This window comes from Chinchilla lanigera, unplaced genomic scaffold (genome assembly GCF_000276665.1).
Source record: "Chinchilla lanigera isolate Chin_1 unplaced genomic scaffold, ChiLan1.0 scaffold00030, whole genome shotgun sequence".
Lineage (NCBI taxonomy): Eukaryota > Metazoa > Chordata > Mammalia > Rodentia > Chinchillidae > Chinchilla > Chinchilla lanigera.
In genome coordinates, this window is record NW_004955431.1 from 18618035 (window position 1) to 18640833 (window position 22799).

Consider the following 22799-nt stretch of genomic DNA (forward strand, 5'->3'; position numbering starts at 1 on the left):
TCCAGAGGCATAGGTACACTGTCGCCTCAGGGAAGAGGTCTCTTCCTATAAAGACCCACTCTGCAGCTGAAATGGAGTGGGGAAAAAAGCCTTTGCAATTTGCTTTGCAAAATAATAAGCCAGTCATGACAAATACGTTTAAGAATACTACTCACTGAGGTCCTTACCACTGACCTTGTCCTTGAGGACACAGGACAAGACAATGCTAGACCTGGAAAATGTAGGAGAGTCCCTGCCTTCTGGAAGGGAAGTGCCCAGTCCTGTAATCTGCATTCTCTCCTAGTGCCCCAGAATCCTTTGCATGAGTGGATTCCTGCCAGGGCTGCCCTGGCTCTCCTTCTCCACTGCCCATGGTTAGAACTGGGTCTGGGTTTCTTAATTCTCTGAAGCCAGAGGCCATCCATCCTGAATGTCATCATTGCCCCATAGCACGTGGTACACAAAGGAGTCCAGAAAGATTAAATAAGTTTTGAAAGCTGCTAACATCAATGTTTAAGATCCTGAATTTCCACCTCTTTGGACTTCTTTTTCTGCAGCTGACCTAGGATGAATATAGGAGTTAACAGTATAATATATATAGCCAAGTCTCACTTGACTTCTAAAAGTTAGAGTCAGGAGAATCTTAAAAACTAAAGATGATTCACCATTTATATCAGGGCTCAGCTCACTTATTTCAAGCCTGTAGCTCAGCATCTACAAGAAGTAAAAGCAATGGGGCAGGAAAGATGACTTTCTGGAATGAGAGTCTTTCTCCTACATCTCCCCCCTGCTGGTAAAGTGTGAGAAGAAGACGTGGAGGATCAACCGGCAACCTGACAAACACCGCACTGGAAAATGTCCTTTGGTAACTACAAATCAGTCCTCCTTCTAATGACCATCAGAACAACAAGGTAAAATTGGTCAGCCAATATTTGCCTACACAGAATAAATGAATGATGGACTATAACTTCTCAGACGTCAGGGTGCAAAGGAATCTTCTGAGGTTCTTGTTAAATGACTCTTTGTATTCTGCAGCTCTGGGGTAGGGCTTGAGATTGGGCACAGCCAGGAGCTCCCAGGAGAAGCCAATGCAGCTGGTCCATGCCTGCACTAGGGGAGTGAGACTGGCCTTCTTGCACCCTGGAAAATATATGGGCTCTGTGTAACACTGCTCTTGTCTTTCCAAGCTTCCACGCAGCCATGTTCTGGCTATAAACGACCCCCTCTTTCCAGCCCATAAACATTTGCACATATTTTTAACAATCTCAGTTTCTAAAAAGCCACCAGGAGATGTTTACCTCATTGGTAATCTGGTTGCTGAACTTTGCATGAAGGAGATTGGGGGTGTCCGTCACGGCTGTGTACTTCAGTGCACCAGGATGCTGACGGTATTTACTCTGAATTCACACACAGAGAAAAGGAAGATGGCTCTGTAAGGTGTAAACCCCGAGGAGAACCAGCTCGGAGGACTCACTAGAGCCTCATTTTGTATAAGCTGCCAGACTAGGGCTCCAGAATGTAGTTAGTCACCTGCCCTGTGACTTCTGCACCCATTGGGCTGGAGAAGCAGGGAGAAGGGGAGGAGGAAGGATGCCATGAGACGCTCACTGGTAGGACAGTGAGCGCTAGGCCTTTGCCACGGAGGTGAAGGATCTAGCAATCATTTCATATACAGTTGCTATAGAAGCACAGTGCTTAGATGAGTGTTAATCCTTACAAAAGCTCAATGAAGGAGGGATGAGTATCCCCATTGGACTAATTAAGAAGCTGAGGCTCAGAGAAGGCAGGTTACAGGCCTGAGGTCACACAGCAAATGAGTGTTGGTCTGGAATTTCAATTTCTATCTCCAAAGCCTGTTTGCTTTGCACTGTGCCACAGAGCCACTCTTGAAAGGTAGACAAGGAAAGTACATTTTATAAGCCACGTTAACAGAGGAGCAGACTTGATATCCACAAAGCTGTGTTAAGTGGCACCAGTAGAAATGAAGAATCCAGTATGAAAAGAAGGCAGGCAAGAGGGTAGGTAGTGAGTTCCTGTCGCTAACAGCTTAACCTGCAACAGGCATCAGCAGTAGAAAACAGACTGACTATACCACCCCCACTGCCCTGTGCCCCTCCAGAGTGCCCTTTTACCTCGCTGATGAGCTTGGATGCTTTCTTCCTCCCTTCAATCTCTAGTGTGCCTGGGATCACACAGGCAACGCCTCGCATAAAGTTCAGGTCTGAGCGGTACAAATTCTACAAGCAACAACACAGAGCATCAGAAAAACCAAGCTCTTGGAGCAAGGTAGCAAAAGAAGCCACAGGTCTCCTGTGGTAACATCCAAAAACATCATAATTGGAACTCAAGGCCAAGCCCCTCACTCAGGTTTATTCTACTCAGCAATCATGCAGACGCTCCTTAGTAAATGCTCATGGGGGGTATAGGTCAGAAGAAAATAATTTTGCTGTCACTTGCCTCAGAGTAGCTGTTATAGGGACGCAAGGCGGATTTTATTTTAATGTGCGCTATCAAAAAATAAACCCCGGAGTGGATTGTGGTTAGGAATTCAGTCTTCTTGGGGCAAACGTGCAAATGGTTTAACAGGTCTTCTAAAACAAAACCAGCAGCAGCAGGAGGCATCAATTAATCATAGGTGAAGACACAACCGATAAACGAATCCAAAACAATCTGGCAAAGACCTATCTGAATCTGGATGGGTAGGGCGAGTGTGTGTACCTGAGTGATTGGGGATGACAGTTTAAAGAGTTCCCAAATTCACTCCCTTCAGCCAGCGAGACGCCCCCTGGGCGTGCAGCCTTCCAATTGCCATCACAGTGCGAGGTAGAGCAAGCAGGGCTCTGCTTAAGGGACAAAAGGCCCTGAAATGAGCCTGACAGCTCCCTCCTTCCTACAGCTGCTCTCAGGTTCCTGACAGTTGGAGTCACTCACTAAGTGCTGTACACAGGCAGATAACTCCAAGAGACAACAGATACCAGTGAGCACCGCCCGGCTCATAGGCACTGCCACCTCAGGAAAGAGGCTTAGTGCAGTGTGCTGCTCCCCTACACAGGTTCATTCCCTGCAGTTTCACTGAGTGCAAACCTAGCAAGCTGGGGGCCAGGTGTGTACCAAGCAGGACACCGCTGCCTGTTGGAAGAACGTGCTGCTCCTTGGTGGGGTGAGCAAACTCTACACTTCCAGGCCCTCCCGGGGCCTGCCTGTTGTACAGGGTAAGGCACACATGTCAGGGGAGCAGAAAGATGCCATGAAAGGACCCAAAGAGGACCTCCAGGGCCCTGAGTTCCCAGCCTTCCCTGACACTCTCCTCTCCCTGAAGCGGGTGAGGAGGGACAGGTTCTGAGCAATCCCTTCCAATACAGCCTAGGTCTCCCCAGAAGAAGGGACAGGAATGCAGGAGGCACCCAGAGGAACCCTCCATCCACCCTGGTGCTCAGGAAAAGCCACTGGTAAATTCTGAACCTGAAAAATCATGAACCTGGAGGGAATCTTCAGTTCAAACCCAGCACCCCCATTTCTTAGATAAAGCTCTGTGATCCAGGGCAAGCAGTTTACTTCCTTTGCACCTCTGCAATTTTCTGTACAAGAGGGGAAAAGACTTTGGACACAAAGCCCCTATGAGGATTAAATGAGATGATGTGTGACAATATAACACTTTCAATTCAACAAAAATGTTCAGTATGTGGTGGTTGCTTTTACGAGATGAGCAGGATTGTGCTTCGGAGCAGGCAGGTTGTGTTTTAAAAGAAAATGTGTGCTTAGGATTCCTGACCTCGGAGCCTTCACCAGCCCACAGAGCCTTGCAGATCACCGCTTCCTGCATGGTCAGATGTGCAAGGAGAAGGGTCCTGAGGGAGAGGACAGCCCCTTTTACCTCGCTCTGCAACTTGTGAGCCTTCTTGGCACAGCACAGCCTCAGGTCTTCCTCCAGGGCTGTGTACTGGGGGAGCGGATGTCTGTAGTCCTGGTCGCTGGCCAGGGTCTGAGCCTTCTTGGCATGCACCAGGGTTACCATGTCCAGCGGGAGATGGAAGAGTGTCTTTGAGTGTTCAAAGCCTTTCTTGTAATTCACCTAGAGGGGCAGGCAGATCAACAGCAGCCAGTTCAAAGCCACTATTTGCGATGGGACCATCGGGGAGAACATCTGCGTACAACCATCCCAGGTCAGCTGGGGCGGGTGGGAGGTGTTCCCAGCAGAAACCACACTCCTGTCTTTCAGGGTCTGGCCTCAAGCAGGGCTCAACCCCAGGCACTGACATTCAGCACCCCAGAAGGTCGTTGATTTGGGTGAAGAAGACCCACAGGTCTTCAAGGAGGGGAAAACATAGACATCCAAGTTATGGATAATGCCAAGGACTCTCCTGCTCGGTGCTTTGGATCTTCCCATTTTTCAGAAGCAAGAAGACACATGGCAACCCTGTACCCCTCTCTCGTATCTTCCTCTCTGTCCACTTAAGTTCAGGGTTAGACACCAAAGATTCTCCTGTCTTGTTAGTTTGAGAAGCACTCCCTCAAAATACTAGACAAATTCCTAGTCAGGCTGGGAGCCAAGAGCAGAGAGCTGAATGCTTGGAGAACCAGTTCTGAATGAATGGTGTTCCCCAAACTCAACATGTATGCTGAGAGACGCAGCGGGGAGCTCATGCACTCCATATCACCACTTTGTACCCTCCTGGGAAAAGCCATGTAAAGGTCTGTGAAACCCACTCAGAGTTTCCTTGGGATTCAGATGCATAAGCTTCTCCTCTTCCTCTCCTGATCCATCCCCTTCCATGCCGTCCTGAAGCTCCCTCCACTTGGCCCTAACCTCTCACTCCCACCTCCACCCATCCTGCCCTCACCGCTACCTAGCACAAGGCTAAGAACGGTTCGCATCCAACCTCATATTTACAGGTCAGCAACCCAGGACGGAAAGAGAAAAGAATGTTAGAAAAGGGAAAAACAAAGCGGAGGACAAAATGGCAGAGAACATGTGAAGCTATGGAAAGAGAATAAGAGATGGAGCCGTCTCTACATCCTGGCCTTAGGCAAGGAACTGAGCCACTCAGAGTTCAATCGCCTTTTTAAGAAGGCAGGATAAATGAGAAAGTGGAGTTCCTAGAGACAGTTTGATGGTTAAATACAACACTGCCATATCTATTGTACTTTTTGGGCTTTATTTACTCTTTCAGGTTCTCACACTAGGGAGACAATATGAAGTTTACACATGTGAGTCTGATTTATTTCACTTATGAGTATGGTCTCTAGCTGTATCCATTTATCTATAAAAACCTCTAGTTTATCTTTCTTTATAGCTGAGTAATACTCCATTGTATAAAAATTCCACATTTTTTTTATCTATTCCTCCAATGATGGGCATTTGGGTTGTTTCCAAGATTTAGCTATGACAAAGTATGCTGCGATGAACATGGGTGCATATATATGGCTGTGGTAAGATGTTATTTTGATATGTTTTTCCTTTAAAATTAAAAAAAAACATTGTACATGAGAGTATTGAGTCCTCTGTGACATGTTGGATGTAGATTTCATCACTGACAGCAGCCACCTCACATATGTACAAGGAGACAAGGTATATACACATGTGCCAGCAGACAGGGTCAGAGTGGAAAGTCAGAGGGTGGTGACAACTCGGATGCCTGTAGTTGTGCAGGAAGCACAAATAAGCAAAGCAAGAAGTTGGGGAGGAGTGTCTACATGATCAAGAGAACACTGCCCTCTTCTATACAGACTATGAGTGAATGATTTTAATCAACAGTGGCTTTCAAGATTCCAGTCCGGTTTCTGGTCAGAAGTTGAGAACTTTGATGCAAAATTTTTCCTTATTAAATGTTTGGTTTTAACTCACTGCACAGACCAACCAACATAGTTTTGCAGGTCAGATACAGCCCACCGCTGCCCATTGTGTAGGCAAAGATCTAAACCAAAGAATGCAGCCAGCTGTAGTGCACATGCCTGTAATCCCAGCACTCTAGGAAGCTGAGGCAAGAGACCAACCTGAGCAACACAGTAACCTGGACAGACCCTATCTCAAAATAAAAAATAAAAATTGGGGTGGGGATATAGCTTAGTGTGAAAGCCTTAGGTGCAATTCCTAGTGCCAAAAACAAAATGGAAAAAAAAAATGAAAAATTCCCAGCTCAGAAGGGAACTAAGGAGTCAACTCATGCAATCTCATTTATGGAGGAAGACGTAAAGCCGAACACCAGGTGGCCATGCCTTGAGCGCCGCTAGGTGCGGCCTTACGGCTCCCATCGCATTTTCTCCCACTTACATCACTCTGCAGCGAGGTCGCACGCACTGAATGTGCAAGGCTGAGATCATCTTCCAAGCTCCGGGAGCCAAGCATCTGTCCTTTCATTTTCTCAAATGCCTCTTTGTATTTGTACTAAAGGGAAAGAGAGCGGGAGAGAGTAACAGCTCGGGGACAAGGGACATGGAATGGAAGAGGTGGGTATTGGGCAAAAATGTTTTGTTCTTTTGACAGTAACTGGGTGAGTTAAAAGAAAACGCGAGGGAGTCGTCAAAAGGTCTATTCTTTCATATGCAAGACTCCCAATGACTAAAGGGCTCAGCTATGAAATGGCAGGACGCATTAGCACTTGGGCGGCCCAGGCTGGAGGAAGGTGCGGGCATTGTTAACAGTCTCTTCACACAGACTCGCTTTATGGAAACTCTTGGTGGAAGGTGCGTTTCATCTGCCCAGGGTCCATGTTTACAGTCCAGCATTTGGCTTTGTACGCCAGGCTAGGGAAGTTTTTGTTGCGAGATGCGTTCTTTCTCAGCGGCCATTATCTGATTGCCCCAGCACAGTCAGTTCGGAGAGGAGAGGATATTATCCACAGGCAAAAGAAGGCAGGGGTTAGAGGCAAAAGGAGTGAAAACCGGTTAGGATTGAACATTGTCACAGCACCAGATGCTCACATCACTTATGATATCGCCGGAAGCCTTTGCTGCCTGGAAGGGAATGGCGTCCAACCTCAGCTTATATCCACCATCTCGAAGTTTGCTCCAGGACTCCTTATAACGGGTCTGGTGGGCAACAGTGCACAAGTGAACACCTTCCTGTGACCTAGTGGCTTCATAAACTCCTGGTTACTAAAATGGGAGTCTGGTTTGTTGTGGAATTCTCTCCCCAACCTCAACCCTGCAGTTGGGATTAGAGATCACTGTGGCTTAGAACACATTAACAGAGGTGGCTCTGGCCTTACACCCACCCTTGGTAGGTAAAGCCACAGAAGGGAGGGCTTGGATTCAGAGAGACTCATATTTTTCTGAGCAGCAAGTTCATTCAAAGGAGGAGGCATAAGGCTATATTTGCATAGCTCTTTACTGAAGATAAAGAAAAGCCAAATTATCAAAGAACAGAAATAGTGGCAAGGGGCGCTGACAGATTATTGGAGGGAGGAGTTAAACCCCCAGGTCTCTCCTCTGCTCAGCTGCTGGATATACTGCACTTTACTGAGATCCCAAATGTCAGCTCCTCCAAAGGCCCTTTGTACTGAGGCAGACACTTTTACCCTGCTCATTCTCTCCAACAAACTTGACTCTTCTGCAAGACCAGCTATATCATTTGCAGGGACCAATGCAAATGAAAATGTAGGTTCCCTTGTTCAAAACAATCATACATTTCAAGATGGTGACCACAGAGCACTGGACCGGCACATGCTCATCTGAGCATAAGGCACAGTGCATGAAAGCATCCTGACTTCCGGCCATGGCAGCCGGTATCCTTCCGGTCAGCCTCACCTCACTGATGTTCATGGCATTCAGCTTGGCCAGCAGGACTTCAGGCAGGTCAGCAGTCTGTGTATAATGGTGCTTTATGTTTTCTCCTTGCTCCTTGTACAATCTCTGTGGGTAGAGAGGGATTTTGATTGAACTCAGAGCCTCCCCGCTGTAGCCAACAGCCAAGTTACACCCCAGGAGACCAAGGAGCTGCAGCTGCCTTGTACTCCTAGAGACATGACTGCCGGCATCCTGTCTCCACCCAGATCTCACAGCCAGCACGGTGACACACATGTCATTCTCTCCCCAGTTCTACTTTCTAGCTCAGAACATGACAGGCTGAAACTTTCCCCTCCACGAACACTCCACTCTTAGTACCCGGCTGAGGTGTGTGTCAAGTGAGAAAATGAAGTCAAGTTATTGAGGTGTAATTAAATTATTAACTCTAAGCTGTAAGAGGCTGTCTGGATGCGATGTCCTGAGAAGGCTCTTCTGTAGGCAGGGCTTCACCACGCCCACCTCTTCCCCATCTCACACACTCTTGGCCTAATAAATATCCCCTGCATAGGTCTGACGTTCTCTTCTTTACCCCTGACTCTGATTTGGGCTTCTGATACCCACGTAGTTTTCAGTGACACATGAAGTTGGCATCAGCCACCAGAGAAGGTTTCTAAACAAGGCTTTTCCATCTCAAATCTTATCAGCCTTGTCCAAGTTTCTACGTATCACAGCAGTGCCCCCTAGAGTTGGTTAGGGGAAGGACAAAGCAGGGATTGTTTCTCTTCCAAGAAATTCTTGTTTGGCCATCTGCATTTCTTAGAATTCAGTTTGATTTTAACTTATAAGACATTATAAATTCCTAAACTCCTAAGCTTGTGAATCATCCCACCTTTTAGTCTCACAGGCACTCAGGTAGTTCCAAGTATCTATGGAATAAGGCAGGGAATTTTCAAGCTCCTGACCTCAAGGTGTGTAAATGTTGCTTGTGACAAATTGAATAGTTTTAAGATATTTAAAAGCCAGGCCTGCCTTACACAAAGATCCCTGGACTTCTCTCAGTAGCATCAGTAGAATCCATGTAATAACGTGAATTTTTGTAGGACTTCCTCATTCCATGTAGTCTAGCAAAACTCATGTTGGGGTAGCAAAGGGCCAAATCTTTTCCTATTACAAAGGGAATATGGGGAATGGCTTGGGAGTCGTGTTAATGTCTATAAATCAGATCCTAAGCTTATTTTGAAAGCCTGAGAAAATCAGAAAACAATTCCTGTCCTTGAGGACCAAAGAGTCTGAAGCATAGCTTTGGTATTCTAATTAGTAAGAATTTCAGCTAACGTTCCAGTTGTAAAGACAACACTTTCAAACAAAAGGAGAGGGGGAAAGGGTTCACCACAGACAAATTGGCAAGACATGCAAATGGAAAGGAAGAGGAGCATCATGGGGCAGTGGGGTGTGGAGCCCCACTTGGCATCCTGAAGTACAGGAACGCCCCATTTACATCCTAATGAGGAAGCACCCCTGCTAAGGGGAGCTCGCAAAAGACAAGGCGCTCCTTCATCCTCAGGACAACAGAAGGAGCAAGCCAGAGATCCCCTCCGCTTCAATCGCTCGTTGAAAGACGGGCCCACTCTTAGAGTCATAATGTATATACATTATCACTTACGTCCACTGCTTGGGTATAACTAATTCTGGCCTGGACCATCTCCGGAGTGTCTTTAATACTGGTAAACTTCAAAGCATCTGGATGCTGACGGTACTTCTTCTGTTGAGCAGGAAAAGATCAAAGCTGTGAATTTTGTGCTGCTCTTTCATGCCATTTGAAAGAGAAAATCATAGGTTGCTTGAGATTAGAGTGAATTTGTGAACATAATTATTATTCTGCTTCCTCTATCTTTATATCCTAGGTGCCTTCAGGTTAATATTTGTTTCAATTTAAGAATAACCTCATGTCAATTAACATTAAAGTATTTCTACCTGGTGGAAAGATGACATCTCAAAATTAGGTTATACCAGTAAAATACTGTAGGATACACACTTTGGAAAGGATTCTTTTTATAGGCTTCAAATACCATGTTGCAGTTGTTTACATATCTTAGTTTGGCTTTTCCAAGCAAGAAAGAGCTTTCATAGGTACATTTATCCATTGAAGCTTTCTTTTTTCTTCCACAAAAGGACTTGGCGGACATTATCACAGTCAAAAGCCCTGCATTTAACAGTCAGAGAGTGCAGACTAGCCAATCACTTTAGAGCTGGGTTCAGTTAACATATGTTAACTATGATTTAACTATGTTAACTATGTTTAACTATGTTAAATTTATCTATGTTAATTTAACATATGTTAATTTATCTAATTTTTTAAAATACAACAATAATAAAAAAGAGTCCTATAATTGAGAGTAATCATTATACAGTTGGAAAAACACTGAAACAAAAAAATTACAAAAAATTTAAGTGCTGGCAAAGACATAAGTACTCAATTTTGAAGTGCTCTGAAAATCATGTTTAAACTAATACCTTTCTAGTCAAAGTACAATTCCAGGGATCTGGGATTTTTTTTTTATACAACCATGGAGTTCATGTTTTCCCAAATTATGTATTTTATGAACTTTTATTCACTTAACTATTTAGATTTTTGTATACTGTGCTAGGAGCTCTTTGACATAGCTAAATCTGGCCTGCTACATGTTTTTTGTAAATAAAATTTTATTGGAACACAGCCCTGTTCATTTATTTATGTATTGCCTGTGGCCATTTTGCAGCTGGTTGCAATTGTGACCATATAATTTGCAAGGCTGAAAATATTTACTATACGATCCTTTAGAGGAAAAGTTTGGGCTGGGAATGGTGGTGCATGCCTGTAATCCCAACACTCAAGAGGCTGAGGCAGGAGGATCATTGCAAGTTCGAGATCAGCCTGGGCTACAAAGTGAGCTCAAGCCCAGCCCAAACTACATACCGAGACCCTGTCTCAAAAAGACAAAAAAAAAAAGTTTGCTGATTCCTGTATGCACATATTTGTGCATTTATGGCCCTCTCTGAAGGTTAAAAAAAGCCCAGTTTGACACTAACCTGGAAGTATGCCACCCTACAATGAGACCACTGGGAAAGGTTGCTGAAAGATACCTTGTCCTACTGAAGTTTGAGGACTGGTCTGATGCAAGGATATCAAAAAAGATAGGAAAATTTTTTGAGATAGTTTGAAAACTAAGGTGACAAATTAGAACTACTATGGGGTAAACAGTTTCCAAAAGATCTCTTTGCTGCCAGACTTAGACACCTACAGAAATTACGTTCAAGTCTCAATTATGCATACAGCTTCTATTCTTCATTTCCTTTTATGAATAGATCCAATACCAAGACTTTGGGAGCATGAATCCTCAAACCCAAGTGATAATTCCTCTAAGTATTTCTTGGTCATCCTCTTAGAGGGCCTTTCTTCAATTAGGCAAAAAATTTAGGGCCATGCTGTCTCCACTGAGGTCCAAGGGTCCTCTGAGCCCCACGTACTGACTAAAATGCCTAAAACTGACCTACCAGAGTGAAGCCATTTTCCAAATCAAATCTGGGATGTGTCAGATAGATGAAACGTTTACTCAGTGGAAAATATCAATGCTGAATAGATGCATTTGAAAAGCCAACAGAGGAGTCTTTCTGTTTTGACTATGAATTCAGTGAGAAAATCTCCTCAAAACAAGGGCCAGAGCTAAGGTTTTCACAGGCCATGGCCATTATGGCCTCCTCCCTATCCAGAGAAGTCCAGAAAAACCAGGCTACACTGCAGTAGTTCAATGTTCACTTGCCTTCTGAGCAAGGGCTACCCCAGACAGACACGAAGGGGGCAGATTTGAGCAGTTGGACTATGTTCGGCCTCAGTGTGAACATAACTAAGGACACCTCCCTGGGTGCCTACTCCAGTGGCAGTTCTGCCGCCAGAGGACATTTGCCAATGTCTGGGAACTTTTCAGTTGATACAATTGGGCAGAAAGAGCTACTGGCATCTAGAGGCCAGGAATAATGCTGAACATTCTCCAAGACACAAAACAGCCCCCCGACAACAAAGAACTGGCACGCTGTCCGTACTGCTAAGGCTGAAAACCTCCAGATTGCTGCTCAATGAAACTGTCCTAAAATGGGAGGAAATGGCTCTTTTTATACACAGTAATGCCTTAGGGTCCATCCAGTGTGACCAGAATGAGTTTTAAATACAGTAGAAGTGAGACACCCACCCACAAAGAAGAACCAACCATGTCACTGTACTGGACACCACGTGAATGTCCAGAAACCATTTACATTGTGGCAGAAAGAAAGGAGGAAAATGTGCCTGAAGCCACAGAAGGGCTTTCTGGGTGCAACACATATCGCTTTTCATCATCTCTCTTGTGTTCCTTCATTAAAAGGTAAGTTGGTGGGTAGCAATTGAGCTCCATTTGATTGTCGTTAGTATTCATAATATCATTTGTCACCCACTTTGTTTTTGCCAGGGCTCTATGGGCCCCTACTGGTGTGTGTTTGGTATGTGGTTTCCCTCTAATTACCAGCCCTAGTCTGGGTTTTGAGGCCTTTCATGTGGCTTTGCCTTTTTCTTTGCCTTTTGAGTGGAAATTATTTTAATTTTATACAGAAACGCCGCACGCCTAATGCAGCCAGGCCTGTTACACGCTGTCAGGAAACCTCACCTCACTAATGAGTTCTCCTGCCTTCTTCACCTGCTCCACATTTAATGACCCGGTGGCGACCCAGCCCGTGCCTTTCATCCACTTCACGTCTGCCCTGTATTGGTTCTGACAAAGGAGAAAGAAAGAAAGAAAAAAAAGGCCGGCCATTGTTGGCGCACAGACATTTAAAGGGCTATTAACAGCTCCCAATGTACCCATGATGCCAGCTGAGTCAAATTAGATGCCACTTTTGTCTTATCCATTTCTGCACAGTCACAGGTATTGCTCCAAAATGTAAATTAATTTCCCCTTTAATTGGAGCCCTCCCTGTGGCTGGTGGTTCTAGACCCTACCCTGCTCTGCTGCGGAGAGGGCAGGAGGGGCTGGGTCAACCCTGGCCCTCATTATGAAACCCCTGTCTGCCTTGGAAAGACACCCATCCTCATTGTCTGAGTTACCTGTTTTCTTGTTTAAAATTACACGCAGGGGAGAAGAAAATGAGGATTCATAACAGTACTCAGGCGGGAGCCAGCAGAAGGAATCTCACAAGACAGCAGAGGCTTCCCACAGTGGGAGGAGGAGATTTCTCATTTCTTTACTTAACATTGAATGAGTAGTTTTAATGGAAAGCTATTTAAATGGACACTTCTCTAAAACTAGCATATCACTGGTCTATCATGAAACAGTTCTGCCAGGAAGGGATGCCGGTACACACACACACACACACACACACACACACACACACGGATGTGGACACTTGTGTTTCACTGTCGGGCTGCACGTGACCTGTCTTTTCCATTCACCTACAGTCTTGTACAGGAGCCCACTGAGGACAGGAAGGAAACATAAACCAGGGGTGGGGAGTCAGGAGGAAGAGGGTTTTGAGAACGAGCAAGTGGCTCATTCCAAAACATGGGGAGTTATCAGCAATGCTCTCTCACAAATGTCACAAATGTAGCCACCCCCCAATAAAATCTAGAAAATATACAGTAGATAAAACTCCAAGAAGGAAAAAATAGCTGTATGATATTCTGTGTGTTAGTACAGAATTTAAAATGGGCACAGTTTGAATAAAAGTGAGACCACTCAGAAGCCAGTGTTGCCATTAGTGGTTCAGAAATAGGAATCTATTAATATAAACTGCTGTCTCAAAGCGCTTGGAGAGAGCTTGCAGCAGCTCTAGCACACACATCCACACACATGTGCTCACACGAGCGCACACACATGCGTAGCTTACATCACTCTGTAAGCTGTATGCCTTCTTGGCCCACTCCACCTTCATGTCAGTGGGCAAAGCTGTAAACTGATGGGACACCGTCCTGTAGCCTATGTCTGTGGCTAAGTGCTGAGCCTTTTGAGCATGCACAAGGTGGATCATGTCCAGGGGGACGTGGCACTGGGACTTGGTGTCCTCGAAGCTCTTCTTGTATTCTAGTTCGCTCTGCAGCTTGGACATTTGCAGCGAGTGGCTCATTTGCGAATCCCCCTGAACATTCTTTGCCCCAATGAGTTTTCCTCTGGATTTCTCATAATCTTCCTTGTATTTCACCTGCATAACAGGAACAGAACATCAGTGACAAGAATCTCCTGAAAGAGCTGCTAAGCTTCAAACTCCAGGCTGGAGAGTTACCATGAAGCCGTCTGATGCAGGAAGACCAGCACTGCTCGGCCTATAAGAATTAGTTTAGGCCACTGATATATTTCCTTTCATCAATCAGCAAAATAAAATGATTGCCCATTAATTCTCTTTTCACCTTGACTGCACCAACTGAATGCCAGGCTTGAGTAACAACCTTCCACTAATTTTCTAGTGAGATCCCATCTATTTTCTATTTGAGATCACTCTCAATTTCCTTTTAAGTGGCCTATTGTTTTGCATGAAAGCCATCTTAATGTCTTTTCATATAATAGTGAGAACATTACAAATAAAAACCAATCATGAAAGAACACAGTATAGCCAAAATATAATTGCTAAGAGAGGAGCTCATAGAGTATGATGGAGTATGGGGAGTAGAGGAGCATGATGCCTTGGAGAGGACAAAACAAAACAAAAAAATGGAACACTGGGCCAAGAGCAGTACGAGCCAGAAGAAAGAATGAATATGGAAAAGCTGTGAAAACTATGACATACCGCCAGCCACCATGTGGCATTATTTTCAACATTATCCTTATCATGGTCTTTGGGAGACTTGGGCTCTTCTCTCTTCTCTGCCAGCAACAGTGTCAGTATCTGCCACTGCACTGGTTATGAGCCAGACAGGGGCACACCTGGGCCACCCAAAGTGCCTTCACAGAATGGGTTGTAAAGTGTCACCAGCGAATGACACCACAAGGAGCTGATGTTGGAATAAAGCTCCACCATATCACTAAGCCCCTGGTTCAGCTAATGCCATTCTTATGATTTCATTGTTTTTTGCTTTTTGTCTTTTGCAGCAAGACTTTCTCCACGTAGGAAGCAGTCTGACTTATATTATGGCCCAAACTCCTCATCTCCCGTCAGACTCTGACAGATTGCACTGGAGGGCAAAACACGTCCTGTGTGTCAATTTACCTCCTTCCTAATTTATCTCCCTATAACCATTTTGCTATTAGCAGTTTACTAGCAAGCTAAGTGAGGCACTGAAATGTTAAACAAAATGCTACGAGGTGACAGAGCCAGGATTTTATCCCAGGTCTGACACCAGAGCCGTGCTTCTAACATTGAACAGGCCTTCACATGTTTAGAAAGTCAGGCTATCTCTCTGGACATTAGTTTATCAATAAAGTGAGGACCTTGGGTTTTTAAACTTGCTACTAGTAACAGTTACCACTTAATGAAAATCAGCGGGTGGCAAGTAACTCGCTAGGCCCTGGCATGATTATCTTGATGAGGGGTAATTTTTATTATCCCCATTTTGCAGATAGAAACCCTGAGGTTTGGGGAGACAAAGCATCCGCCCAGATGCTTAGAGGTTTCCCCAGTCATAAAACAAGTGGTTTCTGTAGACTCCCTAACAAGTTGGGGACTGACTCACCTCGCTGGCCAGGTCCCTCTTGGCTTTGGCTGCCAAGAAGGTCAAGGAGTCAAGACGCAGCTCAAAACCCTTCGCCTTCTGGTTTTCCCAGCTGCTCTTGTACAGTTTCTAGGAGGATTGAGGAGGGAAAAGATCACCTCGTGTCAGAGGGTTTCTCTACACGCTCTAGTGACCTTTCCAAGAGGAAAACCGTGATTACATTCCTCTCCAGGAACAGAACACCAGCTCCATGCTGCCTAAATACCACTGGCTTAAAGGCCTCTTAATACATAAGGATTCACTGAGAAGAATCAGAAATTAAATTCTGGAATCCTTGGAAAACACCAGGAGTCTTCACAGGAGCCTCAAAGACAGGCTAAAGGCAGACCAGCGCTGCTCGGCCAGCACCTGTGCCGTCTGTTCGTGTCTGTCCCCGGCCCCAGCAGCACAGCTCTAGCTGCACTGTGTTCCTGCTCCCACCGCTCCGCCTCCAGCCCGGCTGGGCCTTTCCTTGTCCCACCCGCTCCCTCTCCTGCTCCTACCTCAAGGTTTCAAGATCTCTCTTCTGGAAACCCCCTTCCCTCTTTCTATGTGTGAATCAGTTCAGCCTCTGTTTCTCCCTCCAGTTCATCTCCCTATCTGTTCCCAGATCTGTATCCCAAAGACCTGACTGCTAAGTGGGAGAAACCAACCACAGCCCCTCCCTGCAAAGGAAGGGGAAGATGGGACGGTGGGTGCTTTCACACTGGATAGCTACCACAGGACACACCCCTTTGGCGCTTCTGCACATCCACCTGATGCAGGACCCTGACAGCCCAGCAAGGAAGGGCTAGGGTTAGCCTCGTTTACTACCAGGAAAACTGAGAGTCAAGAATTTGCCACACCTGGTAAGAGGCAGCACCAAGGATGAAACCCAGGCAGTTCGGAGCCGTGTGTGAGTTCTTACTCCTTCTGCCATCACTCACATCTGAGCCCTGGAATAACTACCCGCTCCAATTCCATCACCTATTCAGGGGCTCAGTCCTCCACCAGCTCATTGCTGGGAACATTGTCCCCCGCCTCAATGCCCTGATAAGGAGCCAGATCTGCGGGCTGAGCTGGCTTTAGAATGACCGCATGCAGGTAACCTCAGGTGACACCACCAATGGGTTTGGAAACAAGTGGCGACAGACTCAAGGGAACAGAGCCCACAGCCGCCCGCTCCCCCTTACGGTACCTCACTGAGCTGAGCAGCATTGGCTTGGGCCTGCAGGAAGAGAGGCTCATCTTTGCTGATGCCGTACTGGTGGAGAGAATGCTTGTGCTCTGCCTTGTAGGCCACCTGTTGGGAGAGGGAACCAGGTGAGGAGCAGCGGAAGGCCCGGAACGGGAGAGCCATTGTAACTGTAGCAACAGGGGTGAACCTGGGCACATGAAGCAAAACAAGGCAGACACAAGGGGGCAAATTCTATGTGATCTTACTCTTTTGTAGAATCCAGGAAAGTGGATCACATAGAAGGAGAAAGTAGAATAGAGGTCACGAGAGGCTGACTGGTGGGGAGGAGGTGAAATGGAAGAGGGTAGGTAGCAGAAGTCAAAATACAGCTGAGGAGAAGGCATTCTAATGCGGTGTAGCGCAATAGGGCCGCTATAGTCTGAAACAACTTACTAAGCATTTCAAAGTAACTAGAGGAAAAGAGCTTGAAGATTTCCAACACATAGAAACAATAGTATTTGAAGAGATGGAAAGGCTAATTACCCTGATTTGATCATTACACATTGTGTACATGGATCAAATTATAACCTTATACCACATAAATAACTATAATTAAAAATAGTTGTATACATATATTGATCATATATATATATATATATATATATATCACACATCCATCCATATACACACATACTAGGTGACAGAATGCAACAAACAAAGTTTAATTAAGGTCAGGAGCCAACCTGAAGACCCCTCCAAGTTATCTGTTTTCACATCGTTTCCTTGAGATGCTGTTGAGTTCCCCTAAGCTATTGCCATCTACAGTATCTGTGGTCATGGGGTAAAAAAATACCCGCCGTCTCTCCCAAATGGGAGAGATGAGCAGCACACTTTGCCTCCTGCACCTCCATAGTCAACCTCAGTGCACTGGAGGTACTGACACCAGAGAGAGAACAGTGACCGAAAAGACAGCAAGGAACTCCTGCCCCACAGAAAGCTCAGCACACTTGTTCTTTCTCTTTTTCAGTCTCTGAATCAGGTTTCCAAATTGCAGGTTCCTGTTGACTCTGAGTTATGTTGAAAGCATCCTTTTGAGAAGGTCTCTCTGGACCTTTAGGATGGAAAGCTATGGAGGGCCAGCAAGCTTACAGGAACAAGGACACCTGCGTGTGGGGTGTGTGTGTGTATGTGTGTGTGTGTGTGTGTGTGTGTGTTGAGCACTAACTACTCTGTAAATAATGCACGTCGCATCTCATTGCTCTGCCTCCCATTTTTGAGTTCAGATAAACATGACCTGTGCACATCTCCCAAGGAAATGTCATCTTTCTCCAAGATAATTATCTACTGGCTCCAAAATTAGAGTCTTTGATGAGAAGAAAGCAAAAGAAGAAAGAAGGAATTAAGAAATGCTGAAAGCAGAAAAAGAATAAGGTCAGCCCTGAGTCTACCTCTAATAACTGAGGGAGAAGTGGGTGGGTAAGGCAGGAAAGCCTGGTGTCCAGTTTCCAGAAACAACCAGGAAGCCTGCAGAAAGCTGGGTCCAGACTATTTAAGGGGAAGGCGCTTTGGTTACTGGATCACGCCTAGGCAGCACCTGCTGTTGTCCTTGGAGGTTCCCAGGCTCATGACACAGCAGCTTGGTGGAAAGAGGGCAGCCCAGGACTCACCTCGCTCTGAAGCTCCTGGCTCTTTTTGGCATGTTCCATTTGGGAGCTGTCAGCTACGCTGGTGAACTTCTGCTCATCTGCTCTCTGCCGGTAGCTTTTCTGTCCCAAAGAAAAAGCCCACATATCATTAGGATTGAGCTACCTCCTACCACCGTACAAATATGAACACGCACATGCACACTTTCTGTGGCCCACGCATTTCCATGGGGAGAATGTTCTAGTTGTTCCTGCAGCTTCAACAGAACCACTCAGCCCCAAGTCAGCCTGCTCTGTGAGCTTGTTTGCATCGCTATTACTGAGCGGGAACTTCAATTTTTCTTCTCAGCAAATCCCATATTTCACTGTGTACAATATGGTATTTTCATTTTATAAACCTAGATCCAACACAGGAGAGTTAGGTGGAGAAAACTTGGACTTTACAACCAGAGACTGAGGCTCAAACCTCTACTCCAGCTTCATGGCATTGAACATATCACTTAGGCTCAAGGTCCTGAGCTTCTCTTTTGTCAACCATACAGTGGAGACAATAGAAGCTGTTTCACTCTGGGGTGGACGGAGACTTCAATGCCGTACTTCTATGCAAGCCAAGGCCTTGCTCTATGTGCTTAGTTCTTCACCATTGCCTGGTCTATGGTTGTACCAAAACGTTATCTAGGAAGCATCTGCTCTGAGGAAGGAAAACCAAAAGCCACAAACACAAGGCCAGAGGTCAGATAGGATTCACCCTCATAGTTTCTCATTTTCCAGATCACTGGAGTCTTGATCTCATTGTGCTCCTGACTCAGAAACACAAATTAGTTGGCAAATATGCCAATGTGCTAATTCTGTCCCCCTACAGGGACTTCTTGTCTTTCCTGAGGATTAGTTCCTCTAGCTTTCCCGTTGCAGTTGCCAGAGTGGATGGGCAGGCGGCTGCTGAGGACCGCCTGTTGAAGCCACAGCATCATGGGGTGGGGGATCAGAGGTGAGCTTAAAGCCTGGTGGCACCAAAACTCCCAGCACCATCAACAAGAGTGTTAGAAACACCAACCAAGCCCCAAACAGCGACTGGAACATCGGAAACTTCTAATTTACTCCCTTTAGAAAAAAAAAGGTTGAAATAGAATGCCTTAAAATGACTTCTAATTTCCTTCCTAGCTCCATTGTATTGAATAGGAAAACTCCTCTGCCCCGTTGCTGAGGAAAGAAGTCACATTGCTCTTCCATTGTTGGAAATTCCCAGTCATCCTAAATTCTGCATTGGTCAAATTATAAATACTTGTGGAGCAGGCACGAATCCATTTTGTCATATAAAAAAGGTAAAGGAGATAAACTCCTCCTGGCCCTCGAAGAGCTTAAAAATTAGCAGGCAACACACACAATGAGGTAGAAACTGGCATTCCTGAAGCTGAAGGGCACCTCCCTTGCCCCTTCCAGACCAGCGCCCCCCTGTCTATTCAAGGCACATGGGGCTCTTCTGGCTCTGCCTGGATTTCAGCAAGTCTCAAAGAAGATAGGTAATAGGAATCCCAAAAAATTTTTCTCTTCTCTCTACTGCCCTTATTTAGGTACTGTATCCTAATTCTAAACGTGTCTTTGTCTGAGAGGTTGAGTACAGTGGAAAGACAAAAATAAATTACAAAACATGTTTTGGGGATACGGTATTTCCTAGTGGACACTTGGCCACGCACGCTTGGAATAGATCCCAGTTCTACCACTTACTTGAAGTATGACATAAGTGTCACTTTCCTCATATGTAAAATGGGACTATTAATAGGATAATCCTATACCTATTAATATAGGACCATTATGACCTATAAATTGAAATGTGTTTTAACACACTCAAAATGGTCCATCAACCACACCAGTGATTAATCATTGCCAGTCCTTAGATGGAGGCTACTTTATTACTACTATTATCATTTTCAAGAGCATGCCACCTCAGCTTTCCTGGCCCTGAAATAAGAAACCCTTCTGAAGATCCCAAACAAAGTTCCTGAAATAGCCACACTTCTAAATGGAACATCCTTCAGAAGTCTTCTTCTGTCTGCTGCCAGAGCCAGCCTTCCATAGTGCAGAGCTGAGCAAGCTTGGGCCACAGAGACCTTGGGGAGGATCATGTTCCACCTTCTCATTTTTGTGTGAGGGGAAAAGGGTCAGGAAAGTTGTGATTTGTCCAAAGTCTGCAGTGAGTTTAATGCACAGCATAAGAAGAACAGTCACCTCCAAATACTGCACTCTGCTTTAAAAGGAACAACTGTCCCTAACACAAGAAAACACTACAGGTTGAATATCCCTTATCCAAAATGCTTGAGCCTAAAAGCGCTTTGGATTTCAGATTCTTTCCAGATTTTGTAATATTTCCATATACAAAATGAGATATAATGAGGATGAGATGCAAGTTCAAATACAAAATTCATTTGTTTCAGATCTGCCTTATACATATAGCCTTAAGGTAGCTTTTATTCAGTATTTTTAATAATTTTGTGCATGAAATAAAATCCTGTGGTGTGGAATTTTCTACTTGTGGCACCATTTTGGTGCTCAGATAGTTTGGGATTTTGGGGTATTTTAGATTTTAGATTTTTCAGACAAAGGATGCTCAACCTATATAATCTTTTTAGACCCAGTTATTCTTTGGATTCACATGCTCCTTAAAGTAAATTGGTAGACTTCTTAAAAATACCTCTGCAGTTATTTTCAGAATGTGTTATAGGTACAAAATGATGAAGTAACTACTACTCTTCAAATCACATCCGGGGCTGGGGATTTAGCTCAGCGGCAAAAGCGCCTGCCTGGCAAGCGCAAGTTCGTGAGTTCGGTTCCCTGTACCGGAGAAAAACAAATCACATCCAAAATACAAGACAGGGTGTGGGGTGCAGAGGAAAAGGTCACTGTCTGTGACTTGAGTGCTGAGATGTCCTGGAGGCCAGAGGCTTAAACTCAGGTTACCTCACTGACCAGCTGTCCAGCCTTCTTGGCCTGTTCCAAATTGAGACTCCCCTCTGTCAGCCACCCGACTCCTTTCATCCATGCCAGGTCAGCCTTGTACTGTAGCTGCAAGAGAAAAGCCACCAAGAGTTCGTCAGACACATGGATGCATGTAGACAAAGTGAACAGAGAGTTAGGAAAACCTCAATCATTCATTTGTCTTCCTAGAACTACTCTTTCATCCTCTATAGCCAAGCAGATCTCTACCTGTGAGGTAAAGGCAGTGGGCCCACCTGGTAATAAGAATACCATGATCAGCCTTAGTGCCAACATACCAAAGCCTTACCAAGAAAAGCATTTCTCCTATTTTTTGACAAAGGACTTTCTTTGCCAACCTACTGAAATTTACAAGGTTTACTTACCCTTTACATTTGTTTCTCCTTTGCTCATGACCATTACTAACACATCTTCACTCTCACCATGACTCTGAGCCCCAATCCTCCTTCCTCAAGTCTCCATTGCCAGGACTGTACCTCCCCACCTCTCTGCCCTGGGGCTGGTACATTTCCAGCAGCTCTGCTTAGTCCTCTGAGTTATATAATAGACTCATGCAGGGTTAAAAATCACACTGAGACTGTGTCTTCTAATTATAGGACACTTAGGAAGAGCCAGAGCTGGGTGAGGCTTACCTCGCTCTGGAGCCCGTAGGCTTTCTTGGCCCACTGAGTTCTCAAATCTTCAGGCAGCACAGTATATTCATGCAGTTTCTTCCTATAGTCCAGGTCGCTGGCAAGAGCTTGGGCCTTCTTAGCATGCCTGATGTTTACCATGTCCATTGGCAGGTGGAAGTGGGTCTTACTGTCTTCAAAGCCTTTCTTGTATTCAACCTTGCATGGACCCAAACAAGGCTCATTAGTCAGACCTTGCTCTGGCTGGAGTGATATGAAAATGCAGGAAAGATACATAGGCTTTTGGGGGGAGAAAAGTATTCTGGGCAAAGTCACCACCTGTGATAAAAAGGTCTGACCCAGGTCCTATAAGGCAGGGATGCTGGGGAGCTATGATTTCATGTGCCTCATCTCTGGGAGGTCTGTCTCTCACCAATCTGAACTCTTTTTCTCTGGATGCTCCAGGAAGAGATACCTTATCTATGGTTTCTGTAGAGGATTTAAAAGGCCCAATAACAAAGTTGGGGACACAGAGCCAGGCAAGCCTGCATTCAAACTTAACCTTCTGGTCGACCTCCAGAAGTTATATCTTTTCTCTTAGGGCTCATTTTCCCCAATAGGACTGGACTAGTTATTCTGAGAATGGGTTATCATAAAACAAGGCCACCTCTTGTGTTTGTCTCTTGCTCTTCTACTTTTTCTCACACATTACAGTGCAACACAGCCCTCATCAGGTACAGCTGACCAATCTTAGACTCTCTAGCTTACAGAACTATGTATCAAGATAAACTTTTTTCTTTATAAATTACCAGCCTCAGGCCTTCTGTTATGGTAACAGGAAATGGATTGGGACAGTCTCTCAGGGAAGCTAAGCTCTTTAATTTATTAAGAGTTATTCAGTCTTGTAGCCCCAGTATCTCATAGAGAACTTTGTCCATAGTAATTGCCTGTGAACATCTATAAATAAATAAATATGGCATAAATAAATGTGGCCAAATACATCTGAA

General features: G+C 45.2%; 1 protein-coding gene across 2 annotated transcripts in view; it reads right to left on the reverse strand.

Moving 5' to 3' along the window:
• The window catches only part of Nrap (nebulin-related anchoring protein), a 65346-nt gene that overhangs the window by 13527 nt on the left and 29020 nt on the right, over nucleotides 1-22799 (reverse strand). For both annotated transcript variants that reach the window (XM_005387785.2, XM_005387782.2), the window contains 14 exons: nucleotides 21814-22011; nucleotides 21146-21250; nucleotides 18215-18313; nucleotides 16569-16673; nucleotides 15374-15481; nucleotides 13597-13908; nucleotides 12381-12485; nucleotides 9368-9466; nucleotides 7726-7830; nucleotides 6901-7008; nucleotides 6251-6364; nucleotides 3854-4051; nucleotides 2112-2216; nucleotides 1278-1376 (listed from right to left, as the gene is read on the reverse strand). In XM_005387785.2, coding sequence (XP_005387842.1) covers nucleotides 1278-1376; nucleotides 2112-2216; nucleotides 3854-4051; nucleotides 6251-6364; nucleotides 6901-7008; nucleotides 7726-7830; nucleotides 9368-9466; nucleotides 12381-12485; nucleotides 13597-13908; nucleotides 15374-15481; nucleotides 16569-16673; nucleotides 18215-18313; nucleotides 21146-21250; nucleotides 21814-22011 — 1860 coding nt within the window. The remainder of the gene's footprint in view (nucleotides 1-1277; nucleotides 1377-2111; nucleotides 2217-3853; nucleotides 4052-6250; nucleotides 6365-6900; nucleotides 7009-7725; nucleotides 7831-9367; nucleotides 9467-12380; nucleotides 12486-13596; nucleotides 13909-15373; nucleotides 15482-16568; nucleotides 16674-18214; nucleotides 18314-21145; nucleotides 21251-21813; nucleotides 22012-22799) is intronic.